Here is a 25,785-nt window from a genome sequence, read left to right as displayed (position 1 = left end):
TTGTTTATAATGGCAAAAAAAAAACCCTGCATCTATTAAAAATTTATACTAATTTACTTGCTGAGATGTTCATGTTTATTATGTAGTTTAAGGGGAAAAAAAGTGGTTGCAAAACACCTTTTCTAGACCTGTCAGCAGCATTTGGCACAGTTGGTCCCTTCTTGAAACACATTCACTTGGCTTCCTTGAACGCCCTCTCTTGGGCTTTCTCCCCGCTCGTGGGCCTCTCCTCCATCTCCCCATCTCTGAATGTGGAGGGTCCAGGGATCCGCAGTCAGCTTCCTGGATGTCTTTCCTTCTATATCCACACTCAGCCTTTAAGCTTGGTAAGCTTCTATCCGTCTTGTGGTTTGAACCGTCTGCTGCTGAGATTCCCAAATTTCTATCTGCAGCCTGGACCTCTTCCCTAAACTCTAGACTTGGTTATCTAACTGGTCATGCAACAAGTCCATCCGGGTGGTAAGCATCTCAAAACTAACATGTCCAAAACAGAATCCCCAATTTTATCCCCTAGGCTTAATCTTCTCAGTTACTCGGGTCAAAAACCTTGAAGTCACACTTGACCTTGCCCTTTCTCTCATACCATTCAGTGAACCCTCCAGCGAAATATATTTTTCTACGTTCAGAATATACCCAGAATCCAAACGCTCCTCTCTTTCCCCTCCTCTGGCAGCCTGGTTCAGGCCCCCTCCCTCTCTGGCCTGGATTACCGCAACAGCCTCTCACTCACCTTTCTGCTTCCGTCTGTGTCTGTTAACCTGTTCTCAACACAGCAACCAGAGTGAGACTTTAAAAATAGAAGCTCCATCAGCTCCCTGCTCTGTTCAGAATCTTCCAGTGGCTTTATTATCTTCCGAATAAAGAAAGGCCCAAGCCCTCACCCTGGCGTGCAGGCCCCGCTACTTCTCTGCCTCACTCATTGTGCTCCAGGCACTCGGCCTCTGTGCGGTTTCCCTAATCTTCTGCCTCAGAGCCTTTGTCCTTTCACTGCCCCCTCTGCCTGGGATAGTCTTCCTGATGTAGACATTGTTCATTCTTTCACTCAGATATCACTCTTGTCAGTGAGGCCTTGCCTGACCTCTCCCCACTCCCTATCTCCTCCCCCATTTTTCTCCAGACCACATATTCTACCTCTATATTTATTAGTCCACGGTCTTCTCCCTCTAAAATATAAGCTTCATGAGAATAGCTTAGGGAGTTAATTTTGTTCCTTGCTCTATTCTCACATTTGGCAAATGAGAGTGCTCTGTAAGTTTTCAATGAACGAACGAATAGATGGATGGATGGATGGGTGGGTCCCCTCTCACAGTAGAAGCCAAAGTCCTTACTCGAGGTCGCTACCTCAAGGCTGCCTCACTGACTGCCTCTCTTGCCATTACCCCTGCTCACCCTCTTCTTTCCCACCCCCTGAATGCTCCGTGCATGCTCCTGCATCAGGGTCTTTACCTCTGTGGCTCTGTCTGCCTGGAAACTCTTCCCCTAGGTATCCTTCAGTGCTCAGACTTTACCTTGGTGAGCAGCTTTCTCTGACCACCACCATTGTCCTCTGCACCCTTTCCCTCCCTCACTCTGCTTGTTTTTTTTTAACCTGTAGCATGTGCCACCATCTGCTCTATATTCCTCTGTGTGTTCCTCGCCCAGTAGAACTTAAGCAAACGTAAGCATCACACAGCAGAGACTTTGCTGTTTTGCTCAGTTCGTTGACATGATCCCCAGCACCTAAAAGCAGAGCCTGGCATATAGTAGGTACCCAGTAAATATTTGATGAATGAAAGAATTTTCCATAGAGAAAGTCTGGAAGAATATACACTAGTATTTTAACAGTTAGCTATCTCTGGGTATCATAAATATGGATGATTTCATTCTTTTTGCATTTTATGATTTTCCTTATAATGGTATATTTGTGTGGTATCAGTTGTTGTAAAAAAGACTGTATATATTTGTGATTTTTTTTTCTCCCTCCCAGATAGGTGCGTGCTGCTATGTAGAATGTTCAGCTTTAACCCAGAAGGGATTGAAGACTGTTTTTGATGAGGCTATCATAGCCATTTTAACTCCAAAGAAACACACAGTAAAAAAAAGAATAGGATCAAGATGTATAAACTGTTGTTTAATTACGTGAGAAACGTCTTCAGTGGCCAAGTAAACTGTCCATTTCTCTCAGAAAGCATATGAAATGCTAAAGCTATACCCAGACCTCTTAAAAATAATGAAGCAGTTTAAAACTTGAAAGGAAAAAAAAAAAACAACCCTGTCCTCAGAATTCTATAAAGTTGATTAAGAATGTTTCTTAAAGGTCCAAGAAGCAACAAACAGCATCTGAAGCCACAATCTATTATAAATACTTTATTTCAACTAGAAGGTACAATCTCTCAGGGGTTTCATAGTTTAAAAAGCTACAATCACATCATGTTGTAACTATATAAAAAACAGTGCTGTTAAGTGGAACTGCCTGGCTTAGACCATATACATGTCTGCACAGTCTTTATGGAATCTGCACAAAGAAATATCTTCTCCCTTTGCTCCAATTAATTGTTCTTGTATGTAAGTTTCTTTCTATTCCAGTATATCCAGAGTGGTGAAGTAACAAGGCCAGCCACGTAGCCAAAGGTCGCTCCAAGCGTGCAGGAGATGGGCCATTCCTGAGGAGAGAATGTATGAGATCGAAAAGAACAAATGTTTTATTATTACTTGAGCACAAGTGTAACCTAAATATTTCTATATTAAAGCTTAATGTGCTTTCTCAAAGAATGCCAAAAGTGTAATAAGGTCATATCTGCATTTATCATGAACACTAAAAATGTACACATTTTAGTTAATGTGCATTCAACTGTAACAAAGGTTTCTGGCAATTGTAGATTTAGTTTGATGCTCCCCAAACTGCATGAGTTACATGCTGAAATTACAAATTAAAACTTTGGGTCAGACTTTGCCATAATCCTGGACTCAATTTAGCTCTCTGAACTAGTTGGTAGTTTTGTTTTTCTAATTTCCACATTGGCTTGTATATCAAATGAAACGAAAAGGGTGTATGCTGACCAAACCACAAGAAACTTTAAATTGTGTTGAAAAGACCTAGAATTCAAGCATGTTACATGGAATTTATAACAAAGCAACTGCTTTCATAATAAAACTGATTTCACCTTTCAGATATAGATATTGGAACCACAGTAGAAGTTACAGAACCACAGCTTATGTACACACCTAGAGTATAAGTTAAATGACATACTGGCTTCCAAATACCCATTTTCTCCAGCCATATTACATTTCACAATATTACGTCAAGCCAGAAGTAAATAACGTTGACTTATTTCATCCTCGAGCAGTGCATGGTAGTCCCTAGGTTTTGAAAGGTCCTGCTTTAAAAAAATTTTCTCATGTTTATCTATGAAGCTTATTTGGTATACTGGAGCCATTTCTAATCTTTCTCTAGGGAAACAGACTGTATAACTGTGGTAGAGGTGAACCATCTTAATGACTAGTTCTGTTACCTAATTAAGCTGTCTCGTTTGGTCTGCTGCTGATCTACCTTATTCCAGATGCCATGCAACAGACAATAGTGTTAGACAAAGTTTCAGTCAGTGTGAACCAACTAATGCAGTTCAGAGAAGCATAATCTAATCCATAAAATTTTTCCCAGCCTTTCCTACATTTAAAAATGCTGTTGCCTAAATTATGATTTCTTTATGTCTTTGGTGAGCTTCTGTTAATTTCCATGACGTGAGCTTATAGCTATGTCTACTGCACAGATTGGGTAATGGAACACTAAACTTTGATACTTGAAAATGACAGCCTTAAATGCTCATAGCAGTCACAAATCTAGGATGTACTGTCTTGTGTGTGAGCTTTGTAGAGATTTTTTTAAAAATATAAGCATCATCTTCCCCATTGACGTGCGGAGAGTCTACTGGATAACTGGTCAGGAGCTTTCTCTCCTGAACTGGACAGTGGATGTCTTCTTTCTCCCAAGAAGTGGTGGTTCGCATTAAGTACCATGGCCTTATGTATGCTCAAATGGAATCTGATGTAACTTTCTCATTTAATTTTGGTCTGCTATTTTTAGATAGAATTGAAAAGAACTGTATAACTCAATTAGTATATGAGCTAAGTTGTCCAACACATGGTATAAAGGAATTAAGACAGTAAAGTATTATACATTTATTTCCAACTTGCCTTTGGGGATTTGATGGGAATTTTTTTTTTTTCTTCCTCAAATTCACATCTCTGAAACTCTTCACACTTGGTTTCCTAGCCAATAAAAAAATCTAGAATTTGTCCTGCCCTAAGAGAAATGGACTAGGACTCTGGTGTCACCTCTGTTTCTTGACTGGGCCTCATTTTCCTCATCTGGGACGTAGAGGAGACGATCTCTAATCTCTCCCATTTATCAACTCTTAGGATTTTCTTCTTTCTTACAATAATCATTGTTGGACATTACCTTTTCGGCTTCATGTTCTTAAGATGGTAGAAATCCTGTATATAGATGATTAGAACTCTAAGCAAAGATGATTGTATCATCTGAACCTGAGGTGCCTTAGGTACTCTATTGACCTTGATGGGGTTTGGAGTTTCCCATTGCTTATTAAGAGCCTTTTCGTTGCTTTGGTTCTTTAGTATTTCTTTTTTGCAAAATCCTTCCTGCTAGTTTAACTAAAACCAAAGATTTTTTTTTTCTGTTCATAAACAGATTGTAGAAAAGTTGCCTTATTTTCAGAAGCATGTCTTCAGTTAAGACTTAGGTTTCCATTGAAATTCAGGCTAATCACTGGAACAACTAGTTCAAAGCAGTGAATTCTCTGGAAAATAAAATACTTCAAAAATATCTTACTGACATGAATTTTGCTAGTGAATGAAAATACACTGCTTCAAATAAGGTCATGTATGAATGAACTTAAACTTATAGTTAATATTTTTTTGCATATAATCAGTTCTGAAGTTCTTAAAAATAATTTTAGGGGCTTCCTGAAATCTTATTTAATATTTTGCTTATATCCTTATTCTATCTCTAAAGGTACATTTTAGGTTAGCCTATGTTGAATTATCACATTTACAATAAGTAGAGCCTGCACTAATGGTTTTTATTGTGAATTATCTTAGTTACTTTAGGCATTGCTTCCATTTGGTTTTCATTATTAATTTTAAGTACCACATTAAATACTGGTTTGTTGGTTGTTGCTTTTTAAGTGATTGTTGCTTTAATAGTGTCCCATCTTAACACATGGGGGGTCACAAATAAAATAATATGCATAGTTTACTATCTATGTAAAGCACTGACCTTCTTACCTTAGTAGTTTTTATTTAACACTATGTAAACATCTGGGATAATATTCTTTCCTCTGTTTCTCACGTGGTGGATCTATGCATCATCGGCCAACTGTGAGCATCTGCACCTTGGTAAAGGGTGCATTGTCAAAGTGCAGGGAGAATCGTACTCCCTCATGAATTCAGCCAAATTCCAATTTGGGTTTCTAAATTCTATTTTAATCACTTTGTAATTTCAGTGTGGCTCTTTGTTTCCGAACACATATATACACATTTACACACACATTCTTTAAACAGCTGCTATACTTCATCTCCAGTGGAATGCCAAAAATGAAGTAAATATTAGTTAGAAAGTTTTGCCTTAAGAGGGGTTAAGGCTTGGAACACCTGCTATTCAACATGTCAAGGAATCCATGCCATCAGCAAATTAAAATGTTGGACTGGCTTTGGAGACTGTTTGCTAGTGATGGACCAGGCTTTCCTGCTTGATTTTTTCTGAAATAAGTAGTCCTTAACTGTAACATAGTCATTTCTAAAAAGAGAATTTCTCTTTATATAAGGGCAACTTTCCTTAATAGGGAATGGCAAAAGGAGCTGTTGAAGGGAGTTGGGGAAGGTTGCCAACGAACAACCTTTCCTCAAGCAATTTCCTGCTAACCTTAATATTGCTTTAAAAAAATTAAAACTATCCTATGGCAACAATTCATTTTGACTTGTCAAACAATCGTAGCTTAATCACATATTTTCATAATTAGATCTTGAAGTTTTCCATTTAAAACTACTGTCTCACATACGGAGATGTTTCTATTTAACGTTCCTCATGCCACAAATAGAATTAAAAAAACACACCGTATCATCTATTGAAGAGACAATTCAACTGCGTTGCTATAAACATTTCTCCAAATTATGATAATCTGAGATGGCTCTCTATATATATCTTGTTTTGTTTAAGGAAAATAGAAAACTCAAAGACATTCATGTAAAGGAAGTCACAAGTGATTACCACCAAACGACCATCTTCTTTTTATCCAGTTCTTTATAAATTTAAATTTTTTTACATCACTAAACAAAAGAAAAAATTCCTCTTGCATAACAAAAGATAATATGGACAAAAGATAATGCAACTGGGTAAAATTATTACAGTTACTGTCAAAGAAAAACTAAAAAAATGAGTAGCTGCATCATGTGAAGAAAGTATCTTGCTTAGAGTACTACTATTATCCTTTTTCTAAATCGAATGATTCCTTATATGTTTCAGCACTTAAAAAAAGGTCAGTGTTCTCTTAAAATAATCAGCATTAACAAAGGCCTGATACATAGGGTCTTGGTACACGTACTACCAATAAGTTATTTTTCTCTTAGAAATAAAACAATTTCACCCTAATAAGCTTTAAAAAACATCTTAAATAATACAGATATAACTTTTTTTCTGTTAAAAAATCAATATTATTGCTGGTTGAAAGACATTTCAAAATTATATAAGCTTATTTCTACCTGAAGACCACACTGGTTTCTTCTGATCAGGCATTACTATAAAACTCTGCTTACTTTTTAGGAAAGGAAAATGTACCAATATAAAGAGTTTGATATATTTCAGAGCATGTTGTGAGTAGTACAGAATAGTGATTAAGAACACTGATTTTTGGGACTTCCCTGGTGGCTCAGGGGTTAAGAATCCGCCTGCCAATGCAGGAGACAAGGGTTCGAGCCCTGGTCTGGGAAGATCCCACATGCCGCAGAGCAACTAAGCCCATGTGCCCCAGCTACTGAGCCTGTGCTCTAGAGCCCATGAGCCACAACTACTGAGCCTGTGTGCCACAACTACTGAAGCCCGCGTGCCCTAGAGCCTGTGCTCTGCAACAAGAGAAGCCACCACGATGAAAAGCCTGCGCACCACAACGAAGAGTAGCCCCCACCCACCGCAACTAGAGAAAGCCCCGGAGTGGCAACGAAGACCCAATGCAGCCAAAAATAAATAAATTTTAAAAAAAGAAAAAACTCTCATTTTTGTATTAGACTGGATTTGAGTCTCAGCTCTGCCATTTGTTAAATATCTGACCCTGGGAAATTAATCTGGATGGAACCTAGGATACAACATGACGCAAAGGAACTTCTTTACAAAACAGAAATGGTCTCACAGACATAGAAAACAAACTTACGGTTACCAAAGGGGAAAGGGGGAAAGGGATAAATTAGGAGTTTGGGATTAACATATACACACTACCATATATAAAACAGACAACAGGGATCTACTGTATAGCACAGGGAACTATATTTAGTATCTTACAATAACCTATAATGGAAAAGAATCTAAAAGAGAATATATATATATTCTGAATCACTTTGCTGAACACCTGAAACTAACACAACATTGTAAATCAACTTTACTTCAATTAAAAAAAAAAGTTTAGATCAATGGAACAGGAAGAAAGCCCAGAGATAAACCCACGCACATATGGTCACCTTATCTTTGATAAAGGAGGCAAGAATATACAGTGGAGAAAAGACAGTCTCTTCAATAAGTGGTGCTGGGAAAACTGGACAGCTACATGTAAAAGAATGAAATTAGAACACTCCCTAACACTGTATACAAGAATAAACTCAAAATGGATTAAAGACCTAAATGTAAGGCCAGACACTATAAAACTCTTAGAGGGGAACATAGGCAGAACACTCTATGACATAAATCACGGCAAGATCCTTTTTGACCCACCTCCTAGAAAAATGGAAATAAAAACAAAAAAAAATGGGACCTAATGAAACTTAAAAGCTTTTGCACAGCAAAGGAAACCATAAACAAGACGAAAAGCCAACCCTCAGAATGCGAGAAAATATTTGCAAACGAAGCAACGGACAAAGGATTAATCTCCAAAATATACATGCAGCTCATGCAGCTCAATATCAAAAAAAAAAACAACCCAATCCAAAAACGGGCAGAAGACCTAAACAGACATTTCTCCAAAGAAGATATACAGATTGCCAACAAACATGAAAGGATGCTCAACATCACTAATCATGAGAGAAATGCAAATCAAAACTACAATGAGGTATCACCTCACACCAGTCAGAATGGCCATCATCAAAAAATGTACAAACAATAAATGCTGGAGAGGGTGTGGAGAAAAGAGAACCCTCTTGCAGTATTGGTGGGAATGTAAATTGATAACAGCCACTATGGGTTGAAAATAGAACTACCATATGACCCAGTAATCCCACTACTGGGCATATACCCTGAGAAAACCATAATTCAAAAAGAGTCATCCCCTCAGATCCAGCAAATACTGGATTTCATTGTTAATTTCTTCTTTGCTAGTTATTCAAAAAGCAAGTGTATCGTATGATTGAACTTATAAATGGAGAGATGACCCACAGTCATTATTCCAGACAGCATTCCAATTCTGCAGGAACCAATACTGACCCAGACAAAGAAATTATTGAAAGCACTAGGTTAAACATACAGATCTGTGTGCCATTTCTTTATGAAGATACCACATTTTGGATTTCTCTTTTTGTGAAATCTAGAGGTTGTGTTGCAATTTCAAGAAGAGGGTGGGACTGTATGAGACAATGACACTCTTTTAACAGATACATTTTTGGTGTTTTTCTTTTTAAAAAACTTTTCCTCGGGGCTTCCCTAGTGGCGCAGTGGTTGAGAGTCCACTTGCCGATGCAGGGGACACGGGGTTTGTGCCCCGGTCCGGGAAGACCCCAAATGCCACAGAGTGGCTAGGCCCGTGAGCCATGGCCACTGAGCCTGGCGCGTCCGGAGCCTGTGCTCCACAACGGGAGAGGCCACAACAGTGAGAGGCCCGCGTACTGCAAAAAAACAAACAACAACAACAAAAAAAAACTTTTCCTGTTTAAGCAGTAAATGGTTAGAATTGTTTAAAAAAAAACAAACCCAAAAAGGGTCATGTACCACAGTGTTCATTGCAGCACTATTTACAATAGCCAGGACATGGAAGCAACCTAAGTCTCCATTGACAGATGAATGGATAAAGAAGATGTGACACATTTATACAATGGAATATTACTCAGCCATAAAAAAGAAACAAAATTGAGTTATTTGTAGTGAGGTAGATGGACCTAGAGTGTGTCATACAGAGTGAAGTAAGTCAGAAAGAGAAAAACAAATACCGTATGCTAACACATATATATGGAATCTAAAAAGAAAAGGTTCTAATGAACCTAGGGGCAGGACAGGAATAAAGATGCAGAAGTAGAGAATGGACTTAAGAACACGGAGGGGGAAGGGTAAAAGCTGGGATGAAGTGAGAGCATTGACATATATACACTACCAAATGTAAAATAGATAGCTAGTCGGAAGCAGCCGCATCACACAGGGAGATCAGCTCGGTGCTTTGTGACCACCTAGAAGGGTGGGATAGGGAAGGTGGGAAGGAGACACGAGAGGGAAGGGATATGGGGATATATGTATACATATAGCTGATTCACTTTGTTATACAGCAGAAATTAACACACCATTGTAAAGCAATTATACTCCAATAAAAATGTTAAAAAAAAAAAAAGTTTACCAAAATGTGACCCTGGGCAAGTCACCTAACCTTTCTGTGCCTTGGTTTCTCATCTACAAAATAAGGATCACTGTAAAACTCACCTCATAGGGTTATTGTAATGATCAAATGAGACAATGTGATGTGTGATACTTATAACCATACCTATAACAGTATCTGGCACATAGTACAAGTGACCAATTAATGTGAGTTATAATTGATAATAATCTTTTAGTTCATATTTTTAATAGGCACATATGAAATAAGTTGTCATTATAATCTAGAATACCATCATTCCTCAAATATACCATCTCTAAAGCTATTTTTAAAATCCTGCCCAAATTTTAAGTACTTTAAAAGTATTTTTAAAAAATTACATCTACATATATATGGATCATGTTTGACGAGAAGGAAGCATGAATTCCATTAGATGGTAGTTGGATGTGTATATACACACATCCATATAATTTCAAGGGTTCACAGACTTGAAGCCCATATATGGACTCCTGGTTAAGAATCCCTACACTTGGAACTATATTCAATATCCTGTAATAAACCATAATGAAAAAGAATATGATACATATATATAACTGAATCACTTTGCTGTACACCAGAAACTAACACAACATTGTGAATCAACTACACTACAATAAAAAAAAAAAAATCCCTGTACTCTTCATCACTCTACCCTAATAAGTATTTTTATTAACTGTTCTAGTTGGCCAAAGAAATACAATGACCTTTCCACTTTTTGGTTTCAGAATTTTACGGATCAATTTTAATGACGTAGATGGCATTTGTGTGGATTGAGAGTAAACAGTTTAAATACATTTTAATTATAATATGCACAATATATCAAGTGCAAATAGATTACATTTTTACTCCATAAAACAGCTAGTTTCGTATATCACTGACTATGGCAGTTTATAAGCTGCTGCAGGTTTCATCAGGTATTTGGGATTGGATAATGGTGACTTTTTTTGAAATTAGTTTAAAATATTCAACAAAAAGTTTAAAAAGCTAATTATATAAAAACATTAGGCTGCTTTTAAAAATACTTTATATTTTACTTGGGAGCTTTACTTTGCTTTTCTAGGAAATGGCATGCGACATTGGAGTGAGAATGATCTGAGATGCAGGGCCAGGTCAGCCACTTACTGGCCATATGACCTTTGCCAGGTCACTTAACACCTGAGCCTCAGTTTCCCAACTGCAAAACAGGGATAATAATACCTCTTGTACTTAAAACATGGGACTCTTGTATTAAATGAAGTAATACTTAAAAATCTGTCATGAAAGCTGTAAAGTACCATGCATCAGTATCATTCCGTATATTACATATTTTAACTTGAAAAAATTAAACTTACATGATCACTAATGGAAGTACTTCTTAGGTATTCTAATAGGTGATAATTAGAGCCTGCAGTTTAGAACAAATAAAATATTAATAGTTTATGAGCAATGTTATATTGTGCTGCAGGAACTATTCCCTTGCCCTTGTAATATAAGCATCTTTAGTACTTGCTTTTCTTCCCATGAAATGTCTGGGGAGCATAAAGCTTACGAGAGAAAACTCTCAAGAGCTATATAGCATATGGCATTCTATTAACCATATGTAGCCTTACCACTGAAATAGACGGGTGATTCTTGCTCCTAGCTGCCGTTTTTCATAACTTTTAAGAAGTATAAGTACAGAAACTGATTTTAAACCAACCACTGGTAGGCATTTCTATCATTTTTAAGAGTCTCCATTTGAATGGCTCTGTATATTCAAAACTATTTATTGAGAGCCCCTACTATAAACCAAGCAGTTAAGGGGCAAACTAAGATTATTTAATTTTTTAGATAAATTTTAATAACACAAACTTTAAAAAATATGTTTCAATATAATTTTTGGAGAGGTATGTACTATGATAGATATCATGGGAAAACTGACCTATCTGCAGATCAGAAAACCTAGAAACACTTAGAACAACTCACAACCATTAGGATTACTGGCTCTTTCAGATAAAAAAGGGAGATAAAACCCAGGCAGTTTTAAATTTCAAACTACTTTTTAATATGTTTTGTTTATCATGCTTACCACAAATTTACATTTGCATGACTGATAGAATTCATTTTTAAAAACCTACTTTCAAAATTCTACTGGTTTTAAATGATTATTTGTATTTTCCTCTGAATTTGGTTTTAAGTGATGTGTTTTTCCAGATGTCCTTAAAGCAAATGCTATTGTCTGATGTAGGAATACATGTACAGATGAATCTACTCATCTGGATACATCTCTCTAGTTGTAACTCTTCCCTGTGCCATGTATACCACACCACTCTCCTGTGACTAAGAACACAGATTTAGGAAGAGCTATTTGTGGAGAGGTCCACAGTCTCCAGGCTGGAACTTCTTGTCAAAGTGACGATAAATGGTCCTTGGCAGGACCATGCAAATGAGTTACCTTAGCCAGCACTCTTCTCCCTCACATGAAAGTTCTGCTAGCAGATCATTTTCAACTTCACTGCCCAACAGTGAACCCACTTTTAAATCCAAAACCATTTTCTATCAGTTACGCATTATAGTTTTTTTTCCATGCTCGAAATATGTAACTCATATTTCATATACATTAATATTTTATTTTGGTCTGTCTAAAATACTGTATAACACCTTTAGCATCAGAAACACCAATTAACCTAAAAATATGCACCCTTCAATAATTAAATCCATAATCTTAGCTTTATCCCTCACTCTGTCATTATTTGCAGTGATTCATTTAATTATCCTTATGATCTCCAGCTTCAATTTATGAAAGTATTATCTGTGGGATCTGTGACTTTTAAAAATGAATATATATGTTTCACAGATATTAATGTTTTAACCTGATAAAACCAGAGAAAACAAAAAAGTTTTTAAATATAACAATGCCTCATTTATCTGGTATCTGATGGGAACAAGTACAAATATTTTTAAACAACTTAAAATTGTTTTCAAGACAATCTCAATCCATTTTGCTTTTTAACTTTATAAGAAATAAATATGCTCAGAAGAGATTTGATTCTCTGGGTCAATTCCATTTTGGAGACAGTAGCATGGAAGTCCAGAGTTTAAAGATATTTGTTGGTTTTCTAGGTACAAAAGCTTCACATCTTAGCTTCAAATACTCTCCTACAAATACATTAAATTTTATGGTCTAAAATACAAACACTACCAGAGTGGTCACGGCACTTAAATGAAATTCTCATGTGAAGAAAGAAACGCAATATAATAACTACTCAACCTTTTCCCCCAAAAATCTAAGCTACGGCCATTTTTTAAAAAGAAAAGCTATGTTTCAGAGTCTCCAGGGATAAAGAGAATCATGGTGTCTTGGGGCGCTGGATCCTGAGTCTTCCTCTAATCAGCCAAGAAATGCTGAACAAGATGCGTACTCCTCTCCTCACACTTGGCTTTCTTTTGTGTAGAAGTTGGACTGAACTCTACCTTGCACTAGGGTTACCAGGATTAAGTTGCCTGTGTGACAGTGCCAAGCCCATGCCTGGTACATACACAGACAGATACGACATTTTCTTTCTATTGCCATCCGAAATGTCAGACAGAATTGAAAATTACATGAAATCCAAATACCCTAAATACCTAAATACCAGGGAAACAAAAAGATGATTTAACAATCCACCCTACCAATTTAAGGATTATCGGGCAGCATGAATACAATAAACTGAGACAGTTAACATGCTCTAACACTTGGAGAACTCAAATAATGGGATTTGCAGGGTTTTTTGGTAATGCTAAAAAAAACAGTCATTAACCTACTCCTTTTATAGGTCATAAATGCCTATAAAAGTAATTAAGCAGTAACTATGTGTCAGGTTCTGAACTAAGTACTTTAGAAGGATTATATTATTTAATCCTCACTAGCAAGTGGCAGAGCCAGGATTTGAACTCAACAATCTGATGCCAGAGCTCTTAATCATCCTGTTATCTGTCTACCTATTAATAAAACACGTGGGTTTAAAAACTTCATGGTAAATTTCCTTTGCTCAGAATAACCAACAACAATTCCCAACCTCCCGTTAATTTTTTTAATAACATGAAATACTAGCCGACTTTTGATAATTAAGACATTTTCCAGATGAAAAGCTCATAACCATCTATTCTGCAAAATATTTAGAGCATATTAAATCTGAATCTAAATCACAATATGAATCTAAATTATCATTACCACACAATTAAATTCCAGTCCTGGTAATATTTAAGTATCTGTTATAACTTACACAGAATATGTATTTTGTACACAGTAAGAACTCAACAAATATTTACTGATTAGCTATTTTTACAGCAGATAATGCATCAAATTATAATGTACAAAGATCTTCCATGGTCAAAATATTCATTTTGTCAGTAACTATAGCTAGAAGCTTTCTCTGGGGCTGAAGAAGGCTGTCTGGGTTATGGGCAATTCAAATGTTTATAATGTAATAATTAAGGCAAGGAAGAGAAGCAAGATGACTTTCAATTATTTTTAAAGAAAACAATAAAGATGACCAACAACATAGTGGGCAGCCACCGACCACATTCTCTTTCACCCAATTCTCTTGCTGCCTCCTAGAAAGGGAAGGCTTCCTCCAACTATAAAGATACTATAAAGGTATCTTTCGTCATTTGTCATTACTTAAAATTATTTAAAATTCCTATTAGTAAGTGAAAAACATTTTTCATTGAGGTTATATATTTTCAATGGGCCTTTCTAGTCATTTAATGATGAAACAATTTAAAAAATATAAATATTCTTGAAATTGCTCAGTACAGAACTCACTTCATTATAATCTTATGTTTGGCCTCTGGAAATTTTATACGAAGTCAGATTTGAATTCAAAGTAGAAAAAATGGAACTAAACATGCAAAAGTTTTTGTGAGGTGGATGGTATGTGTTTTTAAAGAAAGTATAATTGCTTAACCAGATACCCTTGTTTCTCTGACTGAAACATCAGTCAAACCAGATCCCAATCCAGAAAAGCTTGCTTTACCACAAACATATCAAATCTTTACTGGGCTACAAGGAATAGAGAACTAACCTCTCTTCCTAATACTATAATATTACAGTTTAGATAATGAAGTATATATAGTTATCTTCTCGTGAAATTTTACTCTAGAAAAATCTCCATTCTGAGGTGACGCCATGATCTTTCATTTGGTTTATTGTTTCTCTGGCAGATTCTGTCAGCACCATGAGCCACACGGAGTACTTATTCTGTAGTGAGGTTTATGAAGAAAAAAACCAAAACAGAACAAAAAACTTGTTCACTGAAAATAAAAAGTGAACAAAAAAGATGCCTCAACATTTCTCTAGTTTATCAGTAAATCATTGCTAAAAGGGAAAGGGGCAGGTGATTATTATATGAATAAAAGATTAATTATACATCAATTCTATTATTTCACCAACAGTATCTATCATAATTTTAAAAGATGATAGTGAATAAGTGGGTCATTAACTTGGAATACTTTAAAAACAACTCAACAGTAAAGATGATTAAACAACCAGTAATATTCCAGTCAAATGAAACATTCTTAATGAAGACCAACATTTGTTACATATTAAATTAGCTAGTTAGAAAACGTTTTTTAAAGTCAATAATTCAAATAGAAACTTTATATTAATTTTAAAAGTCTGATATCATTAATTTGGATCCGGTTCACCTCTTATTGTAAACAAGAACTGAGGTAGAAAAATGAGAGTCAGTAGCTAAAAGCCCAAACAATCGAAAATAGATAACTGAATTGTAAATAACCAAAAAATATATTTTCTACGGAAACCTAAACCCAGATTGTACAGAGGGCATCTACTCCCCATAATTCAACATCTATTTCTGCATAGTCTTATAAAGAGAAGATTTATACAAGTGTAACATATCAAACTTTTACACTCCAAAATATTCCATCTATACGCAAACTAACATGCTAATTACATAGTACCTTACCAACTCATAAGCTGAGGGCCAATGGTGCTTTATATATCGATACTTTGTATTTAGATTTAATTGCATACATCTGAAAGTAAGGAATTAAAATACAATTTCCTGTGTATACTTTTCAATGATTTTGATTGTCCTCCAATTTAGAAATCACTGACACTATTGAATGAAATTAAGTTCCATAAGATTGTAACTTGAGTACAAATGAATCCCCATTTCCCAGTGGTCACTGAGATGGCCAAGAAAATATAAAGGAAACCTTTATTAATATTATAACCTTGGGAAGGGTATCAGTGACACCACACACCCCAAACCTCCAGGGATTTCCATAACATATAGTAGAGAAGGGCAAACCTACCACATTTACTGAATGTAAAAGAACAACTCATTTGTCTAGGAGACACAACATCTAATAGAAAGCACAAAGAATGGACTTAAAAAGTAGGCAGTTAAGTGCAAGACATATAATTCAGATCCCTCAAGGGCCTTTGGAAAATGACATACATAGCAGAGATTTAACCCAGCCACTTATTACCTAGGAATTTACACTAAAGAGAAAACTGGAGGGACTTCCCTGGTGGCGCAGCAGATAAGACTCCGCACTCCCAATGCAGGGGGCCTGGGTTCCATCCCTGGTCAGGGAACTAGGTCTCACATGCAGGCCGCAACTAAGAGTTTGCAAGCCACAACTAAGGAGCTGGTGAGCCACAACTAAGACCTGGTGCAACCAAATTAATTAATTAATTAATTAATTTTTTTAAAAACCTAGACAAATCTGCAAAGATATATGTTTTATGATAATCACAATAATTCGTAATAAATTAGTAATAGTGAAAACTATAAATAATCTAAATGTCCATTCATAAGAAATTGGTATATGATTTTACCCAAATAATGGAGTATTATAATGCAAATTTCCACTGACATGGAATGAGCTCCATAATATGCTGTTGAAGGGGAAAAAAAGATTAAAAATAACATGTGTGGGCTTCCCTGGTGGCGCAGTGGTTGAGAGTCCGCCTGCCGATGCAGGGGACACGGGTTCGTGCCCTGGTCCAGGAAGATCCCACATGCCGCGGAGCGACTGGGCCCATGAGCCATGGCCGCTGAGCCTGCGCGTCCGGAGCCTGCGCTCCACAACGGGAGAGGCCACAACAGTGAGAGGCCAACGTACCGCAAAAAATAAATATAAAAAAATAATAATAATAATATGTGTATTATGAATAGTTACACACATGAAGAGAGAGCTGCAAAGATTACCACCGAAACACAAATGGGAGTTGTCTCTGGGTGGCTGGCTATTTGATAATTTTTACTTACTTTTTATAATTATTAGTATTGCTTAAATTGTCTAAATAAATATATACTGTCTTTGTGATCAGAGAAAAATTCTCTTCATGTTGGAAAAAGAAAGTATATTTATTGTTTAATACCACAATTGATTTGGGAGAAATCATCTTAATATTTGGAAAAATCCATTAAGATATAGATTCAAAGATGTTTATCATAGCACTGTTTATAATAGTAAAAATAGTACTAAATGATCAATAGTGAATTTTTAAAATAAATTTTAGAATAACTATATAAAGGTTTACTATGAAGCCATTAAAAATTACAACAAAGATGTATCCATCACTAGCTCAGTGACCTTGGAATATTACATGTCCTCTAGGTATCAGTTTCCTCATCTGTAAAATGGTGATAAAAAGAACACTTATAGTATTTCCCATAGCTTATTAGCTATATCCTATTGTCATAGAAAACAAAAAACCTGATGTTTATGAGCTTCCTCTAATACCACAAGCCCCTATTTCAAAACCTACTTTGCTATATGCTTTAAGAAAAAAAATCTCAAAATCAACGTTCAGTTTGGCTATCAATCAAGCTAAGAAAATATGAATCTAAGACTACAAAGGCAATGTATATCAAAGTTAAAAATAGGGAATTCCTGAAACTTCTAGGCTATTAAACTCCTATACATATTCTCAAACGAAGCTTGTTTATTCACCTATACATGTAGAAAAAAATAGTGTTAGAAGATAGAAACAGGCTGATCTGGATGCCTGTGGCACTGAGACAGGCCCTAATAAATCACCCAGATTACAGTGACAGAGGGAACTGGCATCCCTACTTAACTAACCAATAAAACAATTTAAATAAACATACTCGTTAGCTTCATCAGTTTTACCATCACTGTACAAACATCTGCTTTGTTGCTTTAAAGAGTTGAAACCAACCTGCCACGGTCTTCCCCAATCGAGTGGAATAGGAAAGGCTCCAAGCCATGTTCCTAGAAAACTAGAAACTGTAGTGATCTGGAGACTATTCTCCCAAATGGATGTAACCCTATAAAACACAAATATATAAATTATTGGTGGTATATATCTTAGCTGCTGGGGAATCAAACAAACAGCATAAATTAACACTATACATATATATATGTTGTTCATTTAAAATAAGCATCGCAAATTGACACAAATATTTGCCATGAATCATTAACAATTAATGGGTAAGAAGATATAAGTGTTTTTCAGCTGGAAAGGTAATATATGCACATAGTGAAAATCAAACAATACAAAAGAGTGTCTGCAATGAAAGCTAAGTCCTCCTCTCACCCTTATCATCAACTCTGATTCCTTTTCCCAGAAACAACTGCTATCACCAGCTTATTACATATCCTTCCAGAAATATTTTATACATACACAAATAAACACACAATTTTGTTTAGAATGATATATGCACATCTGCATATATACACACATATATGTATATATCCTTCAAAACAAAACTCAAATGCACCATTTTATAAATCCAGTTTTGCTGTGTGGTTTCCCTTGTTAACAGTTTTACTAGTATTCTATTGTCCAAAGGAAGCAATCACAAAAGATCACATATTATATGATTCCATTTTTATGAAATGTCCAAAATATGCAAATCTACAGACAGTAAATAGATTAGTGGTTGCTTAGGGCTAGGGGGGGGGAATAAGGAAGTGGCAGGTAAAGGACATGGAGTTTCTTTTTGAGGTGATGAAAATATTCTAAAACTGACTGTAATGATTGTTGTACATATCTGTGAATATAATAAAAACTATTGAATTGTACACTTTATATAGGTGGCATACATGGTGTTTGAATTATATCTCAATACCGTTTAAAAAGCCATCTCCCAGCTATCTCAGTTCCCCTCACGTGTATGAGCCACACCTTCCACATCTGCCTTAGCTTTCCAACAACCCTCCTTCATAATAACTTACAAGAGGCAACCCTTCCCACATCTACTTCCAAAAGCAAATTTCAGGTTTTGTCCAAGGAAAAGTGCCATATTTATTAAAATATTTACGCAATTCTTAACCATTTAACATGTATTAAACTGTCCTGCCATTTTTATTAAGTTCCTACATTTTTTAATGTGTTACTGACGAAGTTTTTGAGCGTTATGCCCCATCCCATTTTTCCCATAAGTTCTGTGTTTCTCATTGCCCAGTTTTGCATAATGCAAGGATTTTTAGGAATGCATATGCCATCTTATAGCAGAACTGACTATAGAATCAAATGACAGTATCTCCCCCAAGTACACCATTAATGCTATTATCAGAAACAGAATTCAAAGCTGGATAAATCACCAATCCAAACCAATAAGGTCTGAACTGATTTTCACTGTTTAAAAATGTCAAACTAAAATACTAAAAGAAATTAATGTCATTTGGGATACTATGGTAACAATGTGGGAAAAAGTGTTCAATGTGACACTTTTGTTTTCTTGAGACTTTATGAACACTAGAAGATGGTTCTGAAGGGGAACAAACAAACATTTCAAAAAGAAAAAGTCAGTAATTTATGGAGCCTAGCTACTCAGCAAGCATCCTCTGCTCCACTTGGGCTGTTCTCTTCCAAATCACACAAAAATACCATGTTCATTTCAGTTTCTATAGTTTCATTCATCCCATAGCGCAGGGTGTCTCCCCTTCCCACTTAGTCTTACCAAATCTCTTACTCCTGATCCAAGTCCTTCATAGATCATCCCCCCATCCAGCTCATTCTTCAGTGGTCTCCTACCCTACTGAGTTCCTAAAACTCCATTGTTCGAGTTACACAAACTTAGTCTTATGTTTTTGTTCATCTCATCCTTGCCCCTTGAATGTCCAAGATCCTCATGGAGAGAAGCATAGCTAATACATCAGACTCCACACAGAGTTTGCATAACACAGAGCACAGAGTTAAGGGCTCAAGAAGTCTTTGCTGCTGGGTGATAAACAAGACAAAATCATGGGCACCAAATAACTTTCTAGTTTTCTTAGTTATAACTCAACCATTTCTGATACAAATGATTTCACTGCCTTTCAAGAAGTGAAAATTTTAACTTAACGATGCTGAAAATACGTACAGCTGCTAAGGGAATAAAATCCTGTAAAGGGCTTCCCTGGTGGCGCAGTGGTTGAGAGTCCGCCTGCCGATGCAGGGGACACGGGTTCGTGCCCCGGTCCGGGAGGATCCCACTTGCCGCGGAGTGGCTAGGCCCGTGAGCCATGGCCACTGAGCCTGCGCGTCCGGAGCCTGTGCTCCGCAACGGGAGAGGCCACAGCAGTGAGAGGCCCACGTACCGCAAAAAAAGAAAAAAAAAAATCCTGTGAAACCTGCACTCGGATGTCTCACCACAAAAGAGGCTGAACAAGAAACTATAGCTGTTCCAATAAACATTTTTAGATGGTGAACCGCAATTCTACATTATAAGATGTACAGAAGCAATTTGATCTGTAGCAATTTTATCACAGTGATTAAATTATCCCCAAGGAGGGGTTTTCAAAGTTTTCTTTTGGTAACAGAAACCTTTTTTCAAGCAAAAAGCTAAGTGGAATTCTACCACACACACACACACACACAAAAAGCAGAGCTGATCTTGCTAACGTGGAGGGAGAGGCCTATAGTTCTGCCTGCTTGGGTCTCCCTCAAGTGCATGCCACCCTTCCCTGGCCCCAGTCCCCAGCTGCAGTGGGCCCTTACAGCATCACTGAGAACCATACAGTGCTGAGAAACACTCAAGGAACAATCAGCAAGCTGCCATGAATAGAAAAGTACCTCATTAATTTTTTTTTAAATTTCAGACATCACTAGAATATAAAATTCAAACTTACCCATTTCTACTGAAAACTCTTAGCCATGCTTTGACGTTTGGTCCTAACAAACATAAACAAGGTACAGTAGTAAAAGTGGACAAAGTAACTGCGAGTAAAAATGTTTCCAACGCCAACCTAGGAAAAAACACTGTATTAATTTTTTCTTAAGTGTTAAAGATGCATATACACACACATGCATAATCTTTTTTACTTAAATAGATTTAGTATAAAACTATTTTCTTACACTTAGAAAGGTAACATGAGTCTTACCAAAACCATGACTATAAAAAACGTTACTACCAAAATGCAAGCTATAAAAAACAATCTAGCAAATATTTGTCTTTGATGATAGAGTTCAGAAGTGTTAAATGCCATACGATACTGAGACTGTCCATTGCAAGAAAACCCGTTTCTAGATCATTAACTTTTTCCTCAATAGTCTCTGGAACTTTCTCTGCAATTCGTGGTTCAAATTTAGCTTATATCGGAACCACTTGGAGAACTAGGTAAATTTGTTTCTGACTAAGGCCTGAGAATTTGCATTTCGATAAAATGCTGATGTTGTTGGTTTTAGAACCACAATTGGAGAACCACTGCTCCAGACATTCATTCTACTCTAAAATGGATTACAGAGAAATTATCATTTCCCCTTACAAAGGTCTTGTCCTCCCCACTCTAGAATATAATTACCTGTTAATCTAGTATGTGTATATATAACCAGGTATATATATATATATGTAAAACTATACATATAGCTCTGTGTGTGTGTGTGTGTGTGTGTGTGTGTATGTATTGCATCACTCATTTCAACATGATCATTTATCACTGCTAAACTGAACTTTCCCAAACTATAATGGAACATTATATAAGACATATTAATGAATTTGGCTTTCACTAATTCAAAACTGTTCAGTTTTGAAAAGGTGTTGAGTTAAATTTTACCTTTAAACTATAAACATTAGCTTCTACGTAATTAAATACAAGAATCTATTGACTTTTCTTAAGAAAACAAACTCTTTTCAAGCACTTCAGAATCACATTTACTATTTATAACTAATTTATATGTATCATTATAGTCAGTTTCCTTAGAGGTTCTAAGAGCCACACACCTATTGGTATATGACAGTTTCTCATCTACCTCCCCCTTTAAGCAATTGCATGACAAAAGGCTATGTAATAGGAGCATTTAATGAATTAAGTTATTCCATTGTCTTTTAAAAAAATAACACTACCAAGGGCAATGATGTCAGTATCCTTCTGTGATCCACTGACTAAACACATCATGTTTTTTCTCTAATCACCAACAGAATTAGCACTTGGTTTAATAAATGACTGTTTTAAAATATAGTTGGCTTAAGGTAAAAAATTTCAGACTTACTCTATTAGTGGTGCTCCATATAGAACAAAAATTACATGAAAGGCGAAACAAGACATAAGAAAGTAGATACAGCATTTCAAAAATCTGGTTACCTAAAAAAGAAATGAATAACTTAAAGAATCAAGAGAATGACTAAAGGACAGCAAATGATTTGATTTTATCTACAAATACAACTTAGCCCTATAACGTGTGATACAGCTGAATATTCTTTGGATCTGCTCCTGAAGTCAGATCACATGTTCTTTGCACAGCACTGTAAAAAAGCCACAAGACAAAAATCGATCCCCATGTTCCACTCACCTAACCAACAGCAGAATCAGAAAATGTTTTTGTTTCTATGCTAAGTATTGAACTATGTTGTTAATCAGTATTTATGCAATATTTACCAATAAGTGTGCTAGGATACAAAAAACACAAACACAGTCCTTCTTGTGTGATGATACACGAAATATTCATAGAAAATAATGATTATAATAATATTTTTTCATTTTAAAACAAAATTCCTAGGAAAACTGGACCAAAGAAAAGCACAATATTAAATAATTCTCCAAATCATATTCATGTTACTATATGATCCACATAAAAAAAGACCTGCATGTCTGCAAATCAGTGTGTGGGACCTACTTGAGTTCGAGCTCAAGAAGATCTAATAATAAAACACACAATGAGTGTTTTAAATCATAGGGCAGTAAATGTGTTTTAAATTACCTAATAAAGAACATACACATAGTATTGAATAATGTTAAGTGAGGACTTTATTAATTTAAATAATAGTCAAGTGTTACACTGTAGTGAATATTCCAGAAAATAGATTCCAATGTCTGAAAACTTCAACTGCTATCTAGTCAAGGAAGGCCAAGCTTGAAACAAGAGCTTATTTTGTAATTTATGAAAAACCCATTGTCTTTCAGAAATGCAAAAGATGAATGAAAATAAACTGAAATGTCTTATAACATAAGATTTAAAGGTGTGATTGCTGTATTTATATATATTGCTACACTGACGATATATTTATCCTCCATGATGACATGAAACATGACTATATAGGTTCACAATGCTATGATATCCAATTAATACATGGCAAGAATCTATCAAACATTGTAGACAGTCTTCCAGCAAGCAATAGGCTACTGACTAGAAAAAAAAAAATCAGCTTCTTCATTCACTGTAAATAACCCAATAAGTACTTGACTAATACTTTATTCATCCAGTAATAAAAACATTACCTACATCTAAAAATCAGTTGTCAAGAAATAAGTCTTACCTTGTATGATAATGAACTTCTTTTAGAAGATGCATTTGGTTTCACTACTAAATACAATACTAAATTGACAGCAGTTACAGAAACAGAACAGATGCACAACCATGTCAAGTGTGTTTCCAGTACTGAGAAGTTCTCCAAGAAGAATGATGGAATGAAGATGCTTAGGATAATTGAAAATATGCATAATAGATGGACATATAGTAGTCTCTTGATGTCAGTATCTTTCATGGTGTTTTCTTGAGTGGCTATCTAATGAAAAACAAATTAAGAAAAGAGCATAGGCAATAATGACTTTTTCCATTGTCCTAAATGCTCCAACGTCTAAAAACAAGCCATGAACCAAAGTCAATTTTCTATGGGCAATAATGTCACAGTGTCAGAATATAGGAAGATGCATATATGTAAAAACTAATAGACTAATATAGTATAAACAGCTCACAGAGCCTGAAAAAGGACAAATTTACTAATTTTTTAAATATTTGTGTCTAGTTTCTGTAAAACAGTCATGTGCAAGGACTAATTAAGCAATTCGGTTTTTTTCTTTTTGCCAAAATCAGAGGTGAAAACAAACAGCATGTGTTAATGATTTGCCCTGTTGGAAATATAAGCTATGCTTTCTAGAAACCCCATAATACAATTTGGCTGAACTGTTGGCATTTTTATCATTATGGACCCTTGTCTAACATCCCAGTAGTTCACATTTTCCAACAAATGCCAAGTAACACCAGGTACACACTGGAATGGTGGCCAGTGTTACCAAGAAGCTTCAAAGAACATTATGCTAAACTAAGGAGTCCCAGTACTGCAAAAATACCAAAATGACAATGTCAGTTACACATGCCAGATTCCAACCAAAAGCAGAGCATGAATGGAATGTGGAAAAATATTTACGTTCTCTCTCTCTCTCCCTCTCTCTCTCCCTCTCTCTCTCCCTCTCTCTCCTCTCTCTCCTCTCCTCTCTCTCTATATATATATATATAACACGTTATTTTATATAGGTATGTATTTACAAATTACCTAACACCTTATAAATAGTATTGACTAATGTTAAGTAAGGACTTTATTAAAGTAGTAGTCTACATGTTACCCTGTGGTTAATATTCCAGGAAAAAATATATATATATATGTGTATATTTTATAGACACACACAGAGCGCCCACTGGGGCAAAGGGGCGAATCCACGCCTTATAATAACACTCTCATTTAATTCACACTGTATTTTTACAAGGCAAACACTTTACTGATAAGGAAACAGGCTAAAACAGATTAGGAAACACTCCAAGGTCCCAAGCTCCCAAGTGCTAAAGCCATTTCAAAACCTAGCCTCTTTGATACAAAGATACGCACTAGGGGGTCGAGAAAAGAATGCATGGCAAGAAAGGAGAAAGGAAATGTTTCTCACAGGTCCTAGCCTCAGCTGAGGGGCTGGGAAGGGAATCCAGAATATAGTCTCTCAATAGACACACCTTCAGATATTTTTCTGGGACACCCTCAGAATCGTAACTGACTGAAGCAGATCTGGACCTAAGACAGTGAATGGTACCCAAAGTCGGATGCTTGCTGAATGACTGAATGAATGAACGAACGAATGAAAAGTTGGTCCAGTGTTGCCCCTCCTGAGAAACCAGCCCTGTGTTGGGCCCTGGCGAGCCCAGGAGGACTCTCGTCAGGTGCTTCCTCGGGTGGCCAGGGCCCCGGCCTCCACGGTCTGACCTGGCCCGAGTCCTTAAGCCTTGCAGCGGGAGAGAAGGTTCTTCTGGGCGGCTCCTAGAGGAGCCTTCGCGGGAATCGAGGGACCTTAACCTGCAGCTCCATCCCAAACTGGGTCGCTCCGAACTCTGCCCAAGCCTCAGCCGACGGGAGTGTAGGCAACGAGGGACGAATTGAGAAGCATAATCAAAGAGCACAAGCGTGGAGACCGAGAGAAAAGAAGGGACAGACACAGAATGTCGGATCCGAAAGAGGCCAGTCCATCACCGCAGCCCCTGGGTCACGCAGGAAGGGCGGCGCTGGAGGGGCCGGCAGGCGCGGGCCGGCAGGCACGGACCGGCCGGGGGCAGATATTCCCGGCCAGTTGGGTAGCTGGCGGAAGTGGCTTGCAGCGCCGGGAGGCTCGTGCACCCCGAGCCTCCGGCTGGGCTTACCTAACTCTCCCGCCCGCGGAAGAGAACGGAGAGTTTCTACCTCCCACCATCAGGTGTAACTCGGACCCTGTGCCTCGCGCAGGCGCAGGTCTGTGGGGAGGAGGCCCAAGGCCTCACAGCCAATCGCAGAAGTGGAGAGGCGGGCCAAGA

The 25,785-nt window shown here is 36.7% G+C and overlaps 2 protein-coding genes across 4 annotated transcripts in view; one reads left to right on the top strand and one right to left on the bottom strand.

Annotated features, from left to right (window-relative positions):
* RHOQ (ras homolog family member Q) overlaps positions 1-5,183 on the top strand; it is a 38,593-nt gene extending 33,410 nt beyond the window's left edge. The window contains exon 5 of the mRNA XM_033838592.2: positions 1,967-5,183. Coding sequence (XP_033694483.1) covers positions 1,967-2,122 — 156 coding nt within the window. The 3' untranslated portion in view covers positions 2,123-5,183. The remainder of the gene's footprint in view (positions 1-1,966) is intronic.
* PIGF (phosphatidylinositol glycan anchor biosynthesis class F) lies at positions 2,332-25,782 on the bottom strand. 3 transcript variants are annotated; one of them, XM_073791664.1, is made up of 7 exons: positions 25,636-25,782; positions 23,492-23,740; positions 22,228-22,319; positions 20,868-20,984; positions 17,971-18,079; positions 16,269-16,451; positions 2,518-2,642 (listed from the first exon to the last, which is right to left on the bottom strand). In XM_073791664.1, exons 2-6 carry the CDS (start codon positions 23,717-23,719, stop codon positions 16,269-16,271), a joined length of 729 nt encoding a protein of 242 aa, XP_073647765.1. In that variant the 5' UTR covers positions 23,720-23,740; positions 25,636-25,782; the 3' UTR covers positions 2,518-2,642. The 3 variants fall into 3 exon arrangements, with proteins under 3 accessions (XP_033694484.1, XP_073647765.1, XP_073647766.1); XM_073791665.1 differs by lacking the exon at positions 25,636-25,782 and adding an exon at positions 24,958-25,623; XM_033838593.2 differs by lacking the exon at positions 16,269-16,451 and having other exon boundaries at positions 2,332-2,642; positions 25,636-25,771.
* Positions 25,783-25,785: the final 3 nt, after the last annotated feature.

Source organism: Tursiops truncatus, chromosome 14 (assembly GCF_011762595.2).
Source record: "Tursiops truncatus isolate mTurTru1 chromosome 14, mTurTru1.mat.Y, whole genome shotgun sequence".
Taxonomy (NCBI): domain Eukaryota; kingdom Metazoa; phylum Chordata; class Mammalia; order Artiodactyla; family Delphinidae; genus Tursiops; species Tursiops truncatus.
The sequence above is the reverse complement of the archived record's forward strand: the minus strand, read 5'-3'. Positions and strand labels throughout refer to the sequence as shown.